The following is a 23,305-nucleotide window of genomic DNA, read 5'->3' on the forward strand; positions in this document are numbered from 1 at the left end:
CCATTCAGTAGATGGCAACAGCCATCTTTTTCTTAACACCTAACGGCTCTTCTTAAGTCTTTAGGACCGATGCCAAAGCATTTTCCAGTTTTAAACAATGATTTTAAAATTTTCTTTTATTCGTGTGTAATTTTTTCCTAAAAGTTATTAAGTTCGCTTTTTTCCGTAACAAAAAATAAATGGATCGGATTTCCCCTTTCTTTTCTTCTTGAGGAATTAACATTCGAAAGTTAGTCTTATACCCAAGTAGTAAGAAAATAACCTTTTTCTGAAAAATAATCCACAATTCTGAATCTGTGGATCTCCTCATTTTATATGAAAATATAAGGATTTACTTATAGTACATAAATCTCGTCTGAACGCATAGCAAATTAACTTTTACTCACGTGTGTATATTTACTCATATGTAAATTTGCACACATGAGCAAATTTTCGTCGTATGAATGGGGTATAATAAGATGTGACTGGCGTTCTCATTAGTCTTACCAGTGAAACCGAAGGAGACTATACGTTTGCTCTACATTTGTTTGTTTAGTTGTTAGTCTGTCCCACATTGTTTTCCACACTTTTTCCCACAAACACTTATAGATATGGAGCTGATTTTTTGTTTGATGAGTTACATATTAAATCAATTTCTTCCCGGTTCAAAGATTTTTTTAATGGAATTACGACCTTACTAATTTTTAAGTCTTCCTCCATTTTTTAAAGGTTTGAATATATTGAATTGAGTTAATCCAGAAGTATTTCTAATTTTTAGAATATCTAAGAAAGTGTACATATGGAATTTCGGAATGAACTTGGGAAGTAATGAAGATTGTTAATATACGAATAGATTGATATAGAAAGTAAAATTTTTGAGCATTTGATTAAAAATAGTTTATTAGAGAAATTGGACAGTGTAAGGAGTTCCACAAGTTTATTAAATTCAGATTTAATTACTTCAAAGTGTGTTATATCTGTCGGACCTGTTTCTCTCTTTTTATCTTTAAATCAGATAGACTTTTGTCTATCAAGGTTCCTGGTCAATGCATTACTGATCATAAAGGATCAATTTGCATGTGAAATAGCTGCATATAAACTCACAATTGTAATTCAAAGATGGACAATAAATAATATCCCTGTACAGATAACGCCATTCACCAACTTTTGACAATCTCTGTATTTGTTGTGTACGAGCTAAGAGCAACATCAATAATGCTAAAAGATGGATGATCACGTTCCAATATATTGCCCCCGTCTTAGAACAGCTCGATAAATATGCCCTGTTTACAGACTATAACTATTCTTGGCAGTTTTATTATTCCAAATTGAGGCAATGCTTTCCTGAAATGAACATTTTTTGCTATACGATTGCAAGATTTTGCAGTTTGGACACTCGAAACCATCAGTTAAGCTAGCATTCATTACAGACGACCTTACAGCACTAGCCAAAATAACCACAATTGATCATCACTTTTGTTTATGGACAATTATTGAAGATGTGTTTCAAATCAGCAGGTCGAGTAATGGTTTTAGGTACACAACAATTTCATTTAATTCAAATCCACTTCCAACGAAAATGAAACTAAGGGACTGGAGCACTTTTCAAACAGAATTTTTTTCGACTGCAAAATTTGGGAAATAAGCTCGGTAGGATAGCTACTTCCTGTATTGCGAAATTTCCAAAAAGAAACAATGATATTTTTTATAGCTAGTTTTAAATCAAAAACCCTAATATAACACGTTGATCAACTAAGTGTACGTGGATGGTAATTTTAGCTTCAACTTAAAATCATATTAATCAAAAAAACACTTCGTAAAGAAATTTTCAAACTTTAAAATTAATTTTCATTTACAAAAAGTCATTCATTCCTAGATCGAATTTCCTTCATAATTATCAAATAAGATTTCGTATTTTGTATCGTACAATCTTCATTTCGAGGGGACATCAAATCTCATTCCTCTGTCAGTCCGTCCGTCCGTCACAAAAACTTAAACCTTGAATGGTCATATTTTTTGAATGAGAAGAGATAGTGCTTTTATATTATACATGTATATTTCTTGTGACAAGACCTTTCTAAAGTACACAATAATTTTTGACCCCGTGACCTTGAAGTATAATTAACTTTTTAAAAAATAAAGTTCACTTGCGTTAATATTTTTACACTACATTATTAATATGTTCAATAAAATTCTTTTCAAAGAAAAAACAAAAGATTGATTTTTAGACCAATGTATCGTAATCGTTCTACTTCATTTGATTATGAAGTGTTCTTAACTTTGTTTTTTACCATAGAAAAAAATGCGACTGTTCTTGCATTTATAAAATTGATGATTATTTAAAAATTCGTTCGATGCCTAAGTAATTAAGACTTGGGCTTTGTATAAGATGCACATGCCAGAAAGAAATCACCTATGAAATAGAAGACATGCCAATGTCTTTTGTACATGAGTGATGCTGGACCTGTTCATCAAAGGGCTCCTGTGAGAAAGCAATGAAAATTTCCAAACCTAAGTGGACGTGTTTTCCTATGCCTCTATTCTTTTCCATCGCAAACCTATCTACATTAACGAATACACAAAGGTCAAATTAACTGAGCGCCGGAGGGACTTAGCAGTAAGGAAATTACTTGTTATCCCACATTAGCCAAGATTATTGGAATCCTCCAACAAAACATAAACTTGTTAATTCCTCCACAAACTATTATTAAAATCTCTTACTGGAAAATAACAATAGATCTGATCAATTGTACTGATTCCACTATATAACATGGCACGACAGACCGAACTCTTCAAAAAGAGCAGAAGATAATTAGAGTTCCTCAAGATACTGGCTGCGGATCTGAAAACAGTAGTGAAATTACTTTTAATGGTATTCAATAAAAACGTATCTCATTGAACCCAACCTTTGGAACATTCATACCAAAAGAAACAAGAGGCCCGTGGGCCACATCGCTCACCTGAGAAATCTGGTCATGCTGTTCTTTAACAGATATCCCCGCTTTGTAATACCAATTGTGACCACACCCTACCCACGGGGGTCATTTGGACAATTTAGAATCTTCACAACCCCAAAATGCTTTCACATAATTCGATTCAGCTTTTCTGGCCTAATGGTTCTTGAGAAGAAGATTTTCAAAGATTTGTCCATATAAATTTCAATGTAAAACTTGGATTCCCCATTATGGCCCTACCCTACCCCCCAGGGGTCATAATTTGGACAATTTTGAATCTACATTATTCCAGAATGTTTCCACATAACTTTTAGCTTTTCTGGCCCAGTGGTTCTTGAGAAGAAGATTTTTAAAGTTTTTTCCCGACATATTTCTATGTAAAACTTGGATTCCCCATTGAGGCCCCGCCTTACCCCCGGGGCCATGATTTGAACAATTTAGAATCTACACTACTCCAGGATGCTTCCACATAAGTTTCAGCTTTTCTAGCCCAGTGGTTCTTGAGAAGAAGATTTTTTAAAAAAATTCCTATATATTTCTCTGTAAAACTTGGATTCCCAATTGTGGCCCCGCCTTACCCCAGGGGGCCATAATTTGAACAATTTAGAATCTACAGTACCCCAGGATGCTTCCACATAAGTTTCAGCTTTTCTGGCCCAGTGGTTCTTGAGAAGAAGATTTTTAAAGTTTTTTCCTATATATTTCTATGTAAAACTTGATTCCCTATTTTACCCCCGGGGGTCCTCCAGGATAAGTTTCAGCTTTTCTGGCCCAGTGGTTCTTGAGAAGATTTTTAATTTTTTTCCCTATATATTTCTATGTAAAACTTAGATTCCCTATTGTGCCCCTGCCCTACCCCCAGGGGCTATGATTTGAACAATTTAGAATCTACACTACCTACATAAGTTTCAGCTTTTCTGGCCCAGTGGTTCTTGAGAAGAAGATTTTTCCTATACTAGTATATTTCTATGTAAAACTTGGATTCCCTATTGTGGCCCCGCCCTACCCCCGGGGGTCATGATTTGAACAATTTAGAATTAACACAACCTCAGGATGCTTCAACATTAGTTTTAGCTTTTCTGGCCCAGTGGTTCTTGAGAAGAAGATTTTTTAAAGACCCCACCCTATTTTTGTATTTTCTTGATTATCTCCCCTTGGAAGGGGACTTGGCCCTTGATTTTAACAATTTAAATCCCCCTCAGCAAAGAATGCTTTGTACCAAGTTTGGTTAAAATTGGCCCAGTGGTTCTTGAGAAGAAGTTGAAAATGTGAAAAGTTTACAGACGGATGGACGGAGAACGGGTGATCAGAAAAGCTCACTTGAGCTTTCAGCTCAGGTGAGCTAAAAAAGTTTTTAAGGAGAGAGATACTAAGTAGTTGTTTTGGGCGTGCAAGATGACAGTTATTTTTTTTAATTTCAGTTCTTACACTATATCAAAAATGGAGTAAACTTGAATTATTCTGTAAATGAAAAATATAGACAGGATGGTATACAGAGCATATAAAAGGGATACTTTTCCCAAAAGATATTACCACTTTGCTGTCATGAACAAAAATTTCATGTCGACGTTCTCAAAATCATACTTAAAAGACACGACCTAAATATTCCATGAAAAAATTAAATATTCGATTAAAACTGATTAAATTGATTAGTATAATACATTGTAAGGAACTTGCTGATTGATTGTATGTTGTTTAACGTCCCTCTCGAGAATTTTTCACTCGTATGGAGACGCCCCCACTTGCCGGTGGATAGCTGAAAATTTTTGTCCTATACTCGGCACTCCCGCGACGTAAGGATCAGCTCCTTATTATCAGATTAAAACCAAGTTAATTGCAAACAAAATTTAGCAATTAAATATCCCTTTCACAGTGTGAGGAAAATCTTTAGTTGAATCATTTTTATTTCAGGCTGTACCAGCATCATTGTTACTATTGAAAATGTCCGGGACACAGTATAGTTATATGAAGGAAATGGTTTGGGCAATGCTTGTCAACTCTATGGTTGCCCCCCCTACTTTCAAAAACGATGCTACAAAATAAATAATTTTTAGGAATTCAATAAATGGACATTTTAAATAGCGAATTTGCTCATAAAAAGATTCATCGATGTAAAAAAAAAAAATCATTGATGAATGATAATATTTTATTGTCATCAAAATGAAGATATATGTAGGCCTCTCAAGATGAACCACGTGCTAATGCCATGGATCTTGGTCACGTGATAATGCTCATGGTTTCTGCAGAGCAGGCTATGCGACGCAATAAGAAAAATATCTTTTTGTCATTTCAGCATATTCAAAACAATTTAATAGTTAAAAGTTTTTCAATTTTTATTCACAATGCCATACTAGATCCGGAAAACTGATTACACATTGATTAGCTATTTTCATATAACTATAATACATTGTAAGGGAATTGCTGATTGATTGTGTGTTGTTTAACGTCCCTCTCGAGAATTTTTCACTCGTATGGAGACGCCCCCACTTGCCGGTGGATAGCAAACGCTCTAACCACACTGAGCTACGCGGGCGACTTCCCGTGGAATGTCCATTATTTATAAACCAAAAAAGTTTATCAAAGATCGAGTTTATGAAAAGTGAAAGTCCCAACACCAGCTATTCAAATGTGATGTACAGGGAATGTACATGTATATACGAAAACTTGAACCGCTTGATTAAACATACCAAATGTTAGGACAAAAAGTTTTTCCCGAAAAACATTTAGGCGGACAGTGCAATTTTCGATTACAGGATCATTAAAATTTTTAAAAAAATCAATAAACTGTGTAATATTTATTGAAAACTTCATGGGGAAATATTAACGAGAAAGAAAGTTTAAGTAGCATAAAGGTTCCCTCAATAGATTTGAATTTAATTCATTAGTTGATTTCATTGTTTACACGTCTAGTTTAATGGTCCGCTAACATCATTATAAATTTATTTCCCATACATCGCTTAAAATTGCGTGACGCAAGTAAACGATCATGCAGTTGTGAGTTCGTATTTTCTTCCGGCATCTACTTCCGGTATATATCAAGACTTTTAAGAAAAATGGAAGCAATCGATACTAGTCCAAGTTCATAAACGGATTATTTTTCCTTTGTTTAGTTCATTCTTACCATCTTATTTTGAGGATTTAAATGGAGAAGAACAACAGAATTTCAAACATTTTTTTTCGGTGACGAAAGGCGGTTATCTTCGTTATCAATATACAACGCACGAAAGATAATTTTTTTTTAATCCCCCCCCTCCAAAAAAATAACCGGGAATACAAAGATTTCTATACACCGTTTCTTCTGCAGTATACGGCAATGTTTGAATAACATGTGTATAAAAAATTTACCGCTGCAATCAATTTTTATCAAGCTTGCAGTCATATCTCAGGCTGTTACATTACTCTAATCATACATTAATGAAAAGTTTTTTTATGAAAATAAAGTTGGAATGAATTCGAGGCATATGTATTGTGAAAAAACATCAAAGATTTCATATCTAAGACTGAAGGTATAATTTTCATTTATGTCAAAACAGTATGCTTATTGATTTTTCAAAGAACATTGGCATTTTAACGGTTTCACAAATTAAACACACTGCGCATCTGACTGCTGTTACATAACCATTCTTACAGGAAGCGATAGAAAAAGGAAAATCTGAGCACATAATATCTCAATCTCATTTCCCCAGGTTGAGGTGCTATGTTTTATGATGTAGTCTTTGATTAGAAGATAAGTGTCGGCGATTTTACCACTTGCCAAGAAAGGCTCTTAATTTGTTTGATTTCGGTTTCTTACTTTGCATGAAATTTTCTGTAATTTAGCATCCATGGAATTTATTATATATTGACACTGTGTCATAATTAAAAGAGATATCATTTGGTTAGAACATAATAGACTACACAAAATTAAACCTCATTTAAACTAAATAATAATCAGTCTTTTTTTCATATTAAAAAAATAACCCTTTCACAAATGTTTGTGTAGTATATCCAGATACGCAATTCAATTTATACTAAATGCTTCATGTGTCATAACTTTTTCCATTTATCTGCTTTAAATCAGGAGCTTAAATTATCAAATTATACATTTATTTAAACGACAAAATATGTAACAAATAATAAGATTAACATGCATGATGATAAAATCGCATTGCATTTGCGTCTATTTTTGGCAGACAATGCTTGACTAAACTAACAATTCACTTTCATAGAATATTTTTATCTATATGTTTTGAGCATTAGCCTTTCTTTCCCCTCTTCGACTGTAAAATATGATACAGATATATTTCAACAGCTGCGATTCATGATTATCTCTACAAACATCATATGTGAAAACTATACATTTCTGAATTTACTCATTAATGTGAACGATCATCCTAAAACTGTCTAAATACTTACAAAACCGTAAATCATACCTTCAATATTTCTTCGTGGATTCCCCGTGATAAGGGATGTTTATCAATCAAGGACATCCATTTTTCCAAGTATTCTCGCTTCAAAGAGTAATTCATGATTTTAATGGCTTATCTACAGCTTCCAATCTGCTATGTTAGCCACACACAAACACAAACACAAGAATGCCGATTGTCCGAAAAGTCTGAATTTATTCCATCATACGATACGAAAACCTTTGGTAAATGTATCTAAACAGTTCAGTGCAAAATCTGCAGGTGAATGGTGGAGCATCATATACTAAGATTCCAAAAATAATTTCTTATTGCATACACAATTCAACTCAAATCTAAAATCGTCCAATTTTGTTTTGCCAGCATGCATTTCTTATTTTCTCTTTTGTCCTTACAGAACACAAATTGATGTTTGTCACTCAAATAATACAGCCACAAAGTCCTGATGAACTATCGACAACCGCCCTTCCGATACAACTGGCCAAAAACAAGAAATCTCGTCAAATCTTCGATTTGTCCACTTATAATGTCCTTGGCTTTTCTTGCACTTTGAAAACACCTTCCGCGTATCGAGTGACGTTATATGCAGCTCAAAAGCAGCAGAGTCAATTAACCTTATTAAATTGACAACATCTGTATCTTCAATTACTTTGAAATTCTAACCACCTTCCTCCCAATTAGAAGACCGCCAATCCCAGCAGAGTTGCACATTTCTTTTTCATGAAGTTATTATATCATAAGCTGGGATGCTAGCGGAACCTGAACTTTAGGATAGGTCATTCTGGGGTTCAATACCATTACTACTGATGAAGTTTGATAGTGCAACAAATCTGATATGCGTTTGGAAGTCTCAGGACAAACCACACAAAGAATCGATACACATTGAATAGTAATCATTCCATTTTGCACAATGCGTTTAAAGGAATGATTCTAAAGAAGCTGAAAAGTACTAATTGCACCATCAGCGGAACATAAAACACATGTGAAAACACGGTTACTATAGCAAAAGATAAAAGGTCCCTTTTTTTATGCGAGTCAAATATTATAGATTTCTGTACAATTAGAGATATTTTAAGAACCATAAATGATTATTTTACTGGAATATTGGAAAACATTTACATTTGTTACGATCGCATTTATGTTGCACATACGTCGGTTGCGAATTTCGACTTCTGTTTAAACAATAAAGAGTTTTGTTGTTTGTTAGTGTGAAAATTAACGTTGCAGCTATATTGCAGAAAAAAAAATACCCGTTTACGCGAGTGAATCTTTTCTTCTGGTATAATTGCGACTGAAATTCCCGTACCATCAAAAAAAGAAAACATTATTTTGCTTCCATTTATGCATTATGATTAAATAATTGTATAAAATGGGTTTAGGTACGTTGAATATTGTACGTTTCATTGACTGAACACATACATATATGTAATCTATCATGTGGCTTGAAAAACCAGTTCCAGCTAGTTTACCAGCATTTATGGATTGTGAGAAGGTTCTTGCTTTCATTAGAAATAAACAAAAAGCTATTTACAAAAATGGTTGAATGTTTTTTCTCTCGATTTTTTTTGTTTGAAAGTGAGGGTATTTTTATGTAGCGAATTTGAACTATCTTAATTTTACTCTTTGGTCATGCATTTCAAAGTTAGAGGCTTAACAAAGAGGTTTCAGTGTGACATCCCAAGTTCTTCCTAATAATAGCATTGGTGACTCCAGAAGTGTAGGACATCCATGTTATAGACTGGGACATAAATTTTCCCTGTGATCAATAGTTGGTACATAAAGGAGCTTTGTTGTTTTAACACGGACCCAACCTCATTTATCTGTCGAAGTATTTTCTAGAATGTTGATTTTTCACCTTCGACTTCTATTGGTAAAGCGGTAGCTTGAATGACTTATCATTCATTAGAAACTCGTTATTTATGTGTTGATAAGGGAGAAAGAGTGAGGTCGAATCATGAGAGAGAAGTTCAAAGGTTTAAAGTAATCATAAAATTGCTATTATTGTTTTAAGGATTTGTCTATATACAGGAGCAATCTACGTAAATGAAGAGCAGCTCAGCTCTTTACTGATAAACAACTAAGTTGTAGATCAACTTGATTCATCAAAAAGAGTTCATGATCAATAGAAGAAAAATCACCGTAGAAATTACTAATTTTGGAACGGTAAATATACTCTGCAGCACTTAGAATTACCAGTGTGATTGATTGATTGTATACTGTTTAACGTCCCTCTCCAGAATATTTCACTGATATGGAGACGTCACCATTGCCGGTGAAGGGCTGCCAATTTAGGCCTATGCTCGGCACTTACGGCCTTTGAGCAGGGAGGGATCTTTATCTTGCCACACCCGCTGTGACACGGGGCCTTGGTTTAAACGGTCTCATCCGAAGGACCGCCCCATTTAGTCGCCTTTTACGACAAGCAATGGGGTACTGAGGACCTATTCTAACCCGGATCCCCACGGGACAATTACCAGTGTGATGTACATGAACAATTTCCGCAGCACATAAAATGCCATAAGTGTTTTGTAAATTCATAAATATACTCCGTATAGCATAGACTATCGGAGTAAAATACAAATACAATCTGTAGTGCACAAAAGACATAAGAACTATTTACACATACAGACTCCAGCACATAGACTCCCAAATTAAAGTTCTATACAAATATACTTTGCAGCACATCCATTTTGAATACCAGAGAACTATTTTTGTAAAAATGCACTCCAGCACATAGCATACTAGAGAACTATATATGTTCAAAACACCCCAGCACATAGAATATCAAACAAGAGGTCCAATTAAGGGCCTTGAATCGCTCTTCTAATAAATTTTACAAAGTATCACTTCTATTTGAATCCTCTAGCTATCCTAACACCCAAGATGCGTCAACTGACAAAGTTTGATGATTCTTAGCCAGTTAGGACTGAAGACATTTCAATATAGCTATAAAATACCATAAATAGGCCACAGTGACTTACTTTTTGATTAAATTTTTCTGAGAACCCGAGATGCATTAATTGACAAAGATTGATGATTTTAAGCCAGTAAGTACCTGAGATATTCAAAGGTAGGTCACCGTGACCTACATTTTAGCCGACAGTCTCCTAAACCCAAGATGCCTCAAATGACAAAGTTTAACAATTCTAGGTCAATAAGTACCCGAAATACTTACATGTAAATATTACTATAAAATGTTAAAAGTAGGTCACGGTGACCTACTTTTTGGTCGACATTCTATGAAAACCCAAGATAACTGACAAAGTTTGATGATTCTAAGCCAACAAGTACCTGAAATACTTAAATATAGCCATAAAATGTCAAAAGTAGGTCACCGTGACCTACTTTTTGGTCAACATTCTCCGAAAACCCAAGATGCATCAGCTGACAAAGTTTGACGAATCTAAGCCAATAAGTAACCGAGAGATACTTAAATATAGCCTTAAATTGTCAAAAATACGTCACCGTGACCTACTTTTTGGTCGACTTTCTTCGAAAACCGAAGATGCATCAACTGACAAAGCTTGATGATTCTAAGCCAATAAGTACTTAAGATACTGAAATATAGCCATAAAATGTCAAAAGTAGATCACCGTGACCTACTTTTGGTCGACGTTTTCTGAAGAAGCAAGAAACATCAACTGACAAAGTTTGATGATCATAGGTCTGAAAGCTTTAAAATATGCCTTTTAAACAATTAAAAAACAAATGCCTGCAAAATTCAAAAAGTAGGTCGTGGTGACCTACTTTTTCATAAAATATGTTTTCAGACTCAAAATGCATCAACTTACAAGATTTGATGATTCTTAACCTCTCACTGTCTGAAATAATGGGATTTGATGTTTTAGAAAAGATTAGCCATTAAATTCAAAAAGTAGGACACGGTGACCTACTTTTAAGTTGACGTTGTTCGATAACCCCAGATGCATCAAATGACAAATTTGATGATCATAGGCCTTAAAGTGTCCAAAATATGCCTCCAAATAAATTTGAAAACAAATGCCCGCAAAATTGAAAAAGTGGGTCACCGTTACATACTTCTGCGTTAACATGATGTAAAGTCCTATGATGCATCAACTTACATGATTTGATGATCCTAGTCTTCATAGTAAACAAAATATAACGTTTTTATTAAGTGTAAATTTTGGTCAACTTTGAAGTGACCTTGAGACCACTTCCTTTGCCCCACGGTGATTTCTTGAACAATTCTTAATCTTCAACATATTCTGATCCGTGTATGTAAGTTGTTGAAAATCTGTCTGAATTTTAAGCAACCAGTACATTTGGTTTTATTTTCCTAATTATATACCATTGTTAAAGGGTCCCAACCCTAGTTTTCGTATTAATGGTAGCCCATGGGCCAAGGATACCCTGTGACAAATTTGACAATGATTGGCCAAGGGTTTCCTGAGTTATGGCCCATATTCTAAAAAGTTTACGCACATCGTACAAATGGCCATAGCATAAGCTCTTTGAGCCTTTTGCTCAGAAGAGCTAAAAAACTATACATGTACAAATACACTCATAGAATACTTGAGAACTATACATGTATATATACACTCCAGCACATTGAATACATGCACAAATACACTCCAGCACAGAGAATATTAGAGAACTTTATGTTCACAACACTCCAGCACATAGAATACCAGAATACTATACATGTACAAATACACTCTAGCACATAGAATACCAAAGAATTATACATGTACAATTTCACACCAGCACAAAAAACAACAATACCAATATGCTTTTTAACACAATCTTCATAATAACGAGAGATGTTTGTAAAATGAAACATATGGAGACAACGAACAGTATTCAAGATCAAAAGTCCATAAAACAATTCAAAATAGGAGCAGAGCGAACACGGACCTCCAAAACATCAGAGGCGCGATCAGGTGCCATGGAGGAGTGAGCATCCCCTGCCAACCGGTCACACCCGCCGTGTGCTCCTTGTCATGATCGGGAAATAACGGAAAAATCCCTCGACAATTTAGTGTATAAATAATGAAGTAACAATTAGTATGAAAAACGTCAGTCAGCATTTGACTCAATGATAACTTGTATTTGTTGACAAGGTCATTGTATCGACCATATAGAAAGAATTGAACGTCATGAATTGACTAGTGGCAAAATTAAAGTAATAAGTAATAAATGTGGAAATATCATTATTTGACGTACTTTTTTCTTATGTGATATAATATGACTAAAGAAACGCGTGCATTCACTATTATCTAAGTATACGAGGAGAAAAATATATTGAAGCAAAAAAATTATTAATTTGTAGTTTGTTTTGGTCCTTCCCCCCTAAATTTATCAAATATTGTACTTTAAATGAAAGGTTACGCATGAAAATACGACCACTTGACCACGTGACATGAATTCTGCGTAAGTAGGCTGATATTGGGAATGTATCAGTTGATATACATGTATGATAACATAGTCAATAATTCAACCAAAGACAGTTTTTCACATTGCAAAAAATGGTTTGAAACCTTAAGTTGTTTCACTCATCTCATTGTGTAATTAGTATTTCATGCCTAACCTAGATGAAATAAGAGGAATGCAATTTCGTAATTCACTAATTAAACATAACTATAACCATGCAGCGCTTGTTTGTTGAAATTTTCAAAGCTTTAACAATCTTACATCAGGCACAGGTCTGGTGATTCCAGGGGTCTATGTTTTTGCTCTGGTTACGACTCGCATTCTTTACTGGATTGAGGAGTTTGATCGTTGTCTTTACTTTTCATACAAGTAATTGTAGTACCATTTTTCCAATATATCACGTTTTACAATTTTGTTTAAATTCATCTTAACTTGCATGGTAGAACCGAACTTATCATTATGCAGACTAAACAATAGGGTATTCTACAGAAAATGGAGTACAACCTTCACATTTCATTACACATTGGCCCATGTTGAAAATTTCATACCAATACCGGGTAAGATATTTTTGTCGCTTTATTTAAAGTCGATCAGACCATAATTAATACCATGACGGTACCTTGGTCAATAGAGCGCTCGCTCCATGATCGGAATTACGTGGGTTCGAACCCCGTTCGCGACTCGCCTAAGTTGATGAAAAGAAAAATAAGTACCAAGTTTCTCTTCACAAGCTCTCGATCAGCACAAAAATTGCGAGTTCTTTAGGTAAAACCTAAGACCCCAGGTCCCCTAATCACGACAGACGTTGACACGAGGTCCCTTGCTGATAATAGGCTCCGAGTTTGTATGTTGTTTAACGTCCCTCTCGATAATTTTTACTCATATGGAGACGCCACCACTTGCCGGTGGAGAGCTGCAAATTTTGTCCTATTCTCGGCACTCAGGACCGTTAAGCAGGGAGGGATCTTTTTCAAGCCAGAACCTACTGCGACACAGGACCTTGGTTTATACGGTCTCATCCGAAGGACCGGTCTCCGCGTCTCCCACAGTTGGATTCGAACCCGCGACGTAAGAATTAACTCCTTACTTTGCAACTTTAGAGCAGATACTCTAGAACCACTGCGCTACTCGGGCCGGTCGTAAATGGTGACGTCTTGATATCTCTATATAAGTAAGAAATTATGGAATAGAACGTTAAACAACATTTATGTACAATCAATCAATAAAAAGGAACACATTTTACAAACTAGAGGTAAAGTGAGCATTGATCAATTAGCTCTCAATTTATACCCCTGCCTTCTATATGATTGTAATGGCAAAGTCTATATTTTGCTCTGAAAGACTGTGTCGGATCAAAAAGTAAAATAAGGGGTCACAATGGCTTTTCAATAGGGGGTATAAACACTTGCACAAAAGTGAATAGGTAGTAGTTTCGTCAGTGTCCAATTTTTAGGTCACCTGATTCACTCAGTTGACCTATTGCTATCCGTTTTCGTCCGTCGTCGTGTGTCGTGCGTCGTGTGTTAACATTTGAACATTTTCAGCTTCTTCTCTGAAACCACTGAACCAATTTCAACCATATTTGGTATACAGCATCTATGGGTGAAGGGGAACAAAAATTGTGATTTTTATGGTCCCCGCCTCCCTGGGGCCTGAGAAGTGGGGCCAAAACCACTAAAATTAATGAAATCTTTAAAAATCTTCTTCTTTACTCCTGGACATCAAGTAGTCAAACTATTGGTATGAATGTAATGATCATTGATTCCTCTACCAAAATTGTGAAATTAATGGCCCCAGGGTAATGGGTCCAAGTGCTAGGGCGGGGCTATATATATTATATAGTGAAAATGCATTATTTCTTTGAACATTTTCTTCTCTGCTCCTGGATATTAAATAAACTAACTAAGTACATAGCTATAATGAGCAAGAATGCCTCCTTTAAAATTGTGAATTTTATGGCCCCAGGATCAGGAGTTCCGCATTAATCTTTGAACATCTTCTTCTCTGCTCCTGGGTATTAAATAAACTAAGTAAGTACATAGTTATGATGAGCAAGAGTGCCTCTTTCAAAATTGTGAATTGTATGGCCCCAGGGTCTGGGGTTCTAGTGTTAGGGCGGGGCTCTATTGATCATATAGTGAAAATGCATTAACTCCTTGAAAATCTTCTTCTCTGCTCCTGGGTATTAAATAAACTAAGTATATAGTTATGATGAACAAGAATGCCTCTTTTAAAATTGTTAATTTTATGGCCCCCGAGTCAGGGGTTCTGGGGTTAGGGCGGGGCTCTATTGATTATATAGTGAAAATGCATTGAATCTTTGAAAAACTTCTCTGCTCCTGGGTATTAAATAAACTAACTAGGTACATAGTTATGATGAGTAAGAGTGACTCCTTCAAAATTGTGAATTTTATGGCCCCAGGGTCAGGGGTTTTGGTGTTAGGGCGGGGCTCTATTGATTATATAGTGAAAATGCATTAACTCCTTTATGATAAAATTTCCAAAATTTTGAAATAAGTGGCCCCAGGGTGAGTGGTTCCTTTGGGGTGGGGTTCACAACTGGTTATAAAGTGGAAGTGCATTTTCTCTTTGTTTCTCTGATCTACCTCTGGGTATTAAGTAACTAGAGTGAGCATGCTGAGTGTATAATTATGATAAGCAATGGTGCCTCTTTCAAAATTGTGAATTTCATGGCCTCTGGTTTAAAACACGAACCAAATTCAATTGTCCGAAAGTTGTGACATGATACTCAGGTGACCTACAAGGCCCGTGGGCATCTTGTTATGTCTAAAACTTTAATTTCATTACATTCAAAGCGCTGTTTAAAAAAAATAAGACAAAAATAGCAATGAGTGAATTGGCAAGTAAAAATAGTGCAATAGCACGTTTAATCATTGATTAAACTTTAAGAAGTAACATAAACAAGAAGCACAATTTGTACATATTCAAACCTCGGGTTAGACGGTCTCATCCGAAGGACAGGCCTCCATGTCCCACAGTGGGACGTAAGAATCAACTCCTCACTCCGTGACTCTCAGACAGAAGCTCTACCACTGCGCCACACGGGCTACTAATAATTGTTTAGTTAAGGTAGGATTCTTGAGGGGGGGGGGGGGGAAAGGCAAACTTTTTTCATTACCAATTCCTTTCAACATCTATTTTTTAAGCTTACAATGACTATATTTCCTTCATATTATTTTACTTTAGTATAAAGTGGTAAAAACGGGGGGGGCAACCAGCCTTTCAATGAACATTTTCAATAGTAAAAGTATTGTTGGCAAAAAAAGTGGGGGCAGGCCCCCCCTGTTGCTACGTGCCTGTGGTATCAGATTAAATTTGACCGTTTTATATAGAGGCAGGGTCAGGTCAAGGTCATTATCTATATCTTTTTTTCTGGACATTAAGAATAAAAAAATTACTGCTACCAATCATGCGATGCCTATTTCTATTTCAAAATATTAAATTATTTTCTTTTTGGATGAAAAGATATAACTATATAGACATATCCAAATTGACATAAATAATTTAATTAAACTGGATATTGGCTAATCTGAATTTTTCTGTTTTTCTAAAATTTCCTAGGATATATTAGTTATTTTTATATGTTTCCTATATTTAAATTTTTCTTATTTTCACATATAATAAAGTAGTCATACACTGATACAAAATGATACAGAAACAAAAAAAGTTTTGATCGTTTACTTAGAGAGAAAAAGAACACTTTTTACAGATTTTTGTCTGAATTCAGTAATTAGATTGGACGCTTTCAAAAGCTATCATAGTTGTTGTTTGTTTGCTAAATTATATTTAATTTATATATTTTAAAACTTTAGTCCCAATTTACATTTGAAATTTACTTCAAGTCTTTGATTGTGTAAATATTGTAGCTAAATTCATTTTTGCATAGTTATCTTGAGAAGCAGAAGATATTTTCACACGCCACTATTCCGCCAAGAGAAAATGGTCCCTGCTAGATTTAAAATTCAGTTTATCATTTCTACAATTGTGATGAGGAAAGAAAAATATAATCTTTTAATCTCTTACATCTAAATATAAACAAGAGGCCCACGGGCCTTCTAGGTCACCTGAGTATAGTGTAACAACTTTCAAACAATTAAAAGTGGTTCATGTTTTAAACCAAAGGCCATGAAATTCACAATTCACAATTCTGAAAGAGGCACCATTGCTTATCATAATTATAAACTTAGCATGCTTACTCTATTTACTTAATACCCAGAAGTAGATCAGAGTAACAAAGAGAAAATGCACTTCCACTTTATAACCAGTTATGCACCTCACCCCAAAGGAACCACTGACCCAAGGGCCACATATTTCAAAATTTTGCAAATTTATCATAAAATGGTTCATTAAAACTAAAGAGCAGATTTCAAAGCATTAATTTATTTTCAGACTATGTACCCCCCCCGTCCCCCCCCCGACCCAGGGGGCATAAAAATAACCCTTTTGCTAGATGCACCTTTCTTCATCATGAATATATATATACTTGGATCATTGGCATAAAACCCAGGATCAAAGGAAAAGATTTTCAAAGAGTTAATGCATTTTCACTATATAATCAATAGAGCTCTGCCCTAACACCGGAGCACCTGATCCTGGGGCCATAAAATTCATAATTTTGGAAGTGGCACTCTTGCTCATCATAACTATGTACTTTGTTAGTTTATTTAATACCCAGAAGCAGAGAAGAAGATTTTCAAAGAATAATTAATGCATTTTCACGATATAATCAATAGAGCCTCACCCTAGCACCAGAACCCCTGACCCTGGGGGCCATTAAATAAACAATTTGGAAGAGATACTCTTGCTCATCATAACTATTGGCTTAGTTTGTTTATTTAATACCCAAGACTAGAGAAGAAGATTTTCAAAGAATTAATGCATTTTCACTATATGATGGGGCCATAAAATTCACAATTTTGGAAGTGGCACTCCTCATTATAACTGTGTACTTAGTTAGTTTATTTAATACATAGGAGCAGAGAAGAATAACACCAGAACCCCTGATCCTGGGGCCATAAAATTCACAATTGTGGAAGTGGCACTCTTTCTCAACATAATTATGTACTTAATTAGTTTATTTAATACCCAGGAGCAGAGAAGAAGATTTTCAAAGAATTAATGCATTTTCACTATTGATCAATAGAGCCCCAACGTAACACAAGAACCCCTGACCCTGGGGCAATAAAATTCACAATTTTGGAAGAGGCACTCTTGCTCATTATTACTATGTGCTTAGTTAGTTTATTTAATACCCAGAAGCAGAGAAGAAGATTTTCAAACAATAAATGCATTTTCACTATATGATCAATAGAGCCCAGCCCTAACACCAGAACCCCTGACCCTGGGGCCATAAAATTCACAATTTTGGAAGAGGCACTATTGCTCATGATTACTATGTGCTTAGTTAGTTTATTTAATACCCAGAAGCAGAGAAGAAGATTTTTGAAGAATAAATGCATTTTCACTATCAATAGAGCTCCGCCCTAACACCAGAACCCCTGACCCTGAGGCCATGAATTTCACAATTTTGGTAGAGGACTCAATGCTCATTACATTCATGCTAACAGTTTGCCTGCTTGATGTCCAGGAGTAAAGAAGAAGTTTTTTAATTTTAAAGATTGCAATAATTTTGGTGGTTTTGGCCCCACCTCTCAGGCCCCAGGGGGACAGGGACCATAAAATTCACAACTTTTGTTCCCCTTTACCCATAGATGCTATATACCAAATTTGGTTGAAATTGGTTCAGTGGTTTCAGAGGAAAAGATGAAAATGTTCAAATGTTAACGCACGACGGACGAAAACGAATAGCAATAGGTCACCTGAGTTACTCAGGTGACCTAAAAAACAATATACGTTGAGTATTTCATCTAGTCAGAAACCAGACAAGAATCCTACCTTAAAGAGGAGCATTTCAAGTTAAAACTTTCTGACTATAATATAAGGTCTATCATACTAGATTACTACATGTAGTAGTATGTATTGGTGCTAGAATTTGTAATCTTTCCAAAAAAAGGACGAAAGAACCTGGAGATAAATAATCAATCTCAACTTCTACAAGAACCTCGAACAATGGATATTTCGAAGTATTTCTTCCTGCTATAACACTGTCGTTAACCGTCTGTATAGAATTGAATTGTTCCTTAGCCAATGGAAAGTAATAGACAAACACATTTCATTCTATCACATAAATAAAAAATAACAGAAGGAGGTAATTAAGTTAACAGAACAATTAGTTTCTTGAGTCATCAGGAGTTTTCCATTTCCGTCGCAATCAGTTTAAGTAATTGAGGAAAAGATATCTGACATTATATTAACTTTTTCCGTGCAGAAGATTCAATTATCTGAAATCTACAAGACGTTCAATATTGCTCAAATCTCAAGAGGAAACATAATTAAGAAGCACATACAATGTTTAGATTTGGATGATCATGTCTTTTAAGAAATATAAAACCCTAAGTTACTCCAATACCATGCAAGCCTTACTACCACGCAAATCTCTGTCACCCCAATACAGTACAATACTAAATATCATTTACTGAAATATATTTTAAAAAAAATAAACAAAAAAACATGTTTCAAGTTTTGTTTTTCCCTACGCTTTCCGTTCTTTACACAGGTTGATTATGAAATTTATCATCAACTAAAAAGGAAATTTTATTAGCTATAACATGTTGTAAATTTTTAATTTACTGGGGGGGGGGGGGTGTAAATGCAAAATTTACCACATAATAACTTCATCATGTTGTAAATTTTGCATTTACCTCCCCCCTAGTAAATTCAAAATTTACATGATTAATCAAGTCTCCCCCTGTATAAGCAATACTGTGCCGGATAAATCTGCCGCTTCCAAAGTGTTAAATAGGTGAACTCCAATCTCTTACTTTCACATATTACTTAGTAGTAAACAATCACTGTAATCTACATCTGTTATAGGTAAATCTTTCCCATCCGATGAGAAAATCGCCCTTGAAAGAATTTCCCAATGGTAAGAGAATAGTTCATGTGGGAAAAATTGTCGCGTGTTTAATTTATTTTTGACTTACCTTATTGATAGTTTTAACACCCCGTACAATATCAGAATGGACATTCAAATCAACAAAGTTCATTTCGGTTTATTCTACCTAAACAGGAATCCTAAGTTGATTAATAATAAATTTTGCAAAAAAAAACCCAATTTAAACAACACACTGTGATGCGGCAAGATTTCACTTGCATAGTAAGTATTATAAATTAAAAGTCTACTTTAATTTAATCTAAACAGCCAGAAAACAAAAAACAGGCTTAGTGATGAAACTGACAATTAATTTCAAAAGATTTAAATGATATAAATTAAATAAATATAACCTTTTTAAAAGGGAAACCTGCAATTTATTTTCGTGCATTCACTGATCCACTAAACTGCAACAGAGAACAGGTAAAGCAAAAAATATGTGCATGAACATAAACAAAGTTTTTGTGTAAATGGTAATTGAAATAATGGTAAATCATTGATAACACTTTAAGTGTGAATATATTTATATATATGATGAGAAGTAGGTTTTTCAAAAATTATTAAAAGTTTCATACTAAAGCACTGAAGTACATTGTAATTAATATGCTTACATGAAAATGAGAAAATTAAAACTTTCAAATACCATTTTTTTTTATTTCGATAACATTAGTCACATCAGTGGAGGGCGCGTGGTATGGAAGGATGCGCCCACTAGTCCTTAAATACATTAATTGCATTTCCAGTAAATGCTGCCTATAAACTGCAACAGAGAACCTTTAAGAAATTGATAGCAATCTTTATGTATAAAATATTCCAGAAGAGATCTTATTTAAACACATAGTCCTTAAATACATTAAACCAGTAAAGTCTTTTAAGCTGTCGTATAAAACTGTATTTCTACTGGTTTCTACTTATAAGAAAGAAAGAGAAAAATACAGTGTAGCAGTCGGGATTGAAACTTTGAAAAAAAATTTGTGACCAAGGCACATCATTCATCAAAATCAAAAAACGATAAAGATACCAGAAGTCTCTGTCGAGACTGAAGCTATACTGGTTTGTACTTTTTGTATTTTTAGTAACCACGGCAATAATGTTCATCGAAGTCAAAAACCGATACATAGAACTGTGTATTTTAGTGTAGTCTACTTCTGTGCCAAGTTATATTGAAATCAGTCCAAAACTGTAGGAGAAGTAGCATTTTGAAAGAATTTCACAGAAATTTCTATTTTTAGTAACCACGGCAAAACCGTTCATCAAAATCAAAAACCGATTCACAGAATTACTGTAAACGTATTAGGCTGTGTATTCTATTTAGCGCTTTTGACGGAGTGAAACTTCCGCTAATTCAAGAACAACGCTAAATGTCTTGCACATATACACATAAATAGAAACACTGAGAAATGCGCTAAATCAAACCTACGCTAATAACTTGCTCAAAAATCAATTTCCACCAAATATCGTACACGCTAAATATAATACATTTACAGTATGTACCTTAATGTAGTCTACTTGTGTACCAAGTTATTTTGAAATCAGACTAAAACTGTAGGAGACGTAGCATTTTTAAAAGAATTTCATAGAAATTTCTATTTTTAGTAACCACGGCAACACCGTTCATTAAAATCAAAAACCGATAAAAAGAATTGTATATCTTAGTGAAGTCTACTTGTGTGCCAAGTTATATTGAAATCAGATTACAACTGTAGGAGAAGTAGCATTTTGAAAGACTTTCACAGAAATTTCTATTTTTAGTAACCACGGCAACACCGTTTATCGCAATCAAAAACCGATATACAGAATTATGTACCTTAGTGTAGTCTACTTGTGTGCCAAGGTACATTGAAATTAGATCAAAACTGTAGGAGGAGTAGCATTTTGAAAGAATTTCAAAGAAATTTTTATTTTATAGTAACCACGTTAACACCGTTAATCGAAATCAAAAACCGATTCACAGAATTATGTATCTTAGTGTAGTCTACTTGTGTGCCAAGTTACATTGAAATCGGACCAAACTGTAGGAGGAGTAGCATTTTGAAAAATTGTTTGCAGACAGACAGACGGACGGACGCATTACTATAGATCACATAAGCTCTTCTGGTCTCTGACCAGTAGAGCTAAAAATTATGTATCTAAATGTAGTTTAGTTCCATGCCACATTACTTTAAAGTCAGACCAAAACTGCAGGTACGAGGGTTGATCAAAAAGTTCGCGAACTAATTGAATAACTTCCATAAAAGAAACAATATTTGGTGTCAGTGTTGATTATATTTTAAATTAGTCCTCTCCGATTTTAATGCACATATACCACCGTTCTGCTCATGCGCGGATCACGTGATAAAGGCGGTCACGTGACCCCCTCCGTAGCGTTCTGTCACAAAAGGTGAAAAATGTAAGTTAATTTTTATAACAATTTCATTTATCAGAAACAGTCAAATCTCGACAACAGAATGAGTGGACAAGAATATCCTTTCCAAATTTAAGCATGGCGAGCATCAAAACCCAAATCTTCTGTCTCGGGAGAGACGTTTATTCAAGGTGGATAGAGAATGGGTGCCTCCTTTTTACCATATCTAATATGTTTAAAATCTAAAGTAAACGATATCTTAGGTATTTAATTACCGTCTTCCTTGGAAGACGGTATTGTATAGTTGAAGTTTTTTACAGTCTTCGGACTATGCACTTCCTCTCTTTTGTGATTGGTAGAAAATGCATGATGAGAAAATTTTCAATTATTTCATTGATTGAAATGCTGTTCAAGGCAAGAGAGATAACTTTTTGATGATCTAATTTTCGTACGACTTAACAATTTTGCAAGATTTTCAATCTTAAAAAAAAATGACAAAACGAACAACAAAATCAGCAGTAATTAATTCCTAATAACATGATTTTTTGTATAGCAAAAAAACAACAAGATCTCTTTAACTTCATTATAAATAAAATTTGATTTTTATTGCTTGCAGGCTTTACAATTTGTTATTATTCTTTTCCCCTTTGTTGTTTGAAGAAGGAAATGGTTTGCCTAAAGCTCTCGGCGAGTCAAAGTTTACGGAGATGACCAAGCGACAACCGTGGTAGGGCTAATGCCAGTAAAAAGCTAATGTAGAAATACAAAATCAAGAAATTCAAAAGAATTCTACTGATCTACACCTATCAGGCCGATAGGTGTAGATCAGTTTACAGTTTAAGATTGTTGCTAAAGACGGGAAGCTTTTTAAAAAAGCTCTACTTGTAATTATATTTTTGTTAAAATATTCAACTACTTTTCAAAGTGTAAATTGGACGTCTTGTTAACTAATTGCTTAATTAAAAACACATCTATTTTTCAAATTTGCTTTCACTGGACAACATAACAAGTATCATTTTTAGCCGGGCTTATTGCTCAAAGAGCAATTGCCGGCTTATGTGATCCTGTTCAAGGCAGGATGTTGACCCCATAGCCGCCATTTTAAAGTTACGTGCAAAAATAAAGTTCTTACTCTCAACCGCTTTTGAGATAATACAAACGCTAAATAAAGCAACAAAAATAAAATGAAGTTTTATCTATATAAAATAAACATTAGTTGTAA

General features: G+C 34.6%; 1 protein-coding gene across 6 annotated transcripts in view; it reads right to left on the reverse strand.

The window, feature by feature from the left end:
• LOC134242050 (potassium/sodium hyperpolarization-activated cyclic nucleotide-gated channel 3-like) overlaps positions 1–23,305 on the reverse strand; it is a 104,515-nt gene that overhangs the window by 66,435 nt on the left and 14,775 nt on the right. For 2 of the 6 annotated variants that reach the window (XM_062724063.1, XM_062724060.1), the window contains exon 1: positions 7,346–7,517. The exons of 2 other annotated variants lie outside the window; for them this stretch is intronic. In XM_062724063.1, the coding sequence (XP_062580047.1) occupies positions 7,346–7,441 (96 nt within the window). In that variant the 5' untranslated portion in view covers positions 7,442–7,517. Of the gene's footprint in view, positions 1–7,345; positions 7,518–23,305 lie in introns of those variants that run through there. 2 more of the 6 variants (XM_062724065.1, XM_062724062.1) reach the window with 1 other exon arrangement.

Source organism: Saccostrea cucullata, unplaced genomic scaffold (assembly GCF_032062105.1).
Source record: "Saccostrea cucullata isolate Sc308-1 unplaced genomic scaffold, CSIRO_AGI_Scuc_v1 ctg93, whole genome shotgun sequence".
Lineage (NCBI taxonomy): Eukaryota > Metazoa > Mollusca > Bivalvia > Ostreida > Ostreidae > Saccostrea > Saccostrea cuccullata.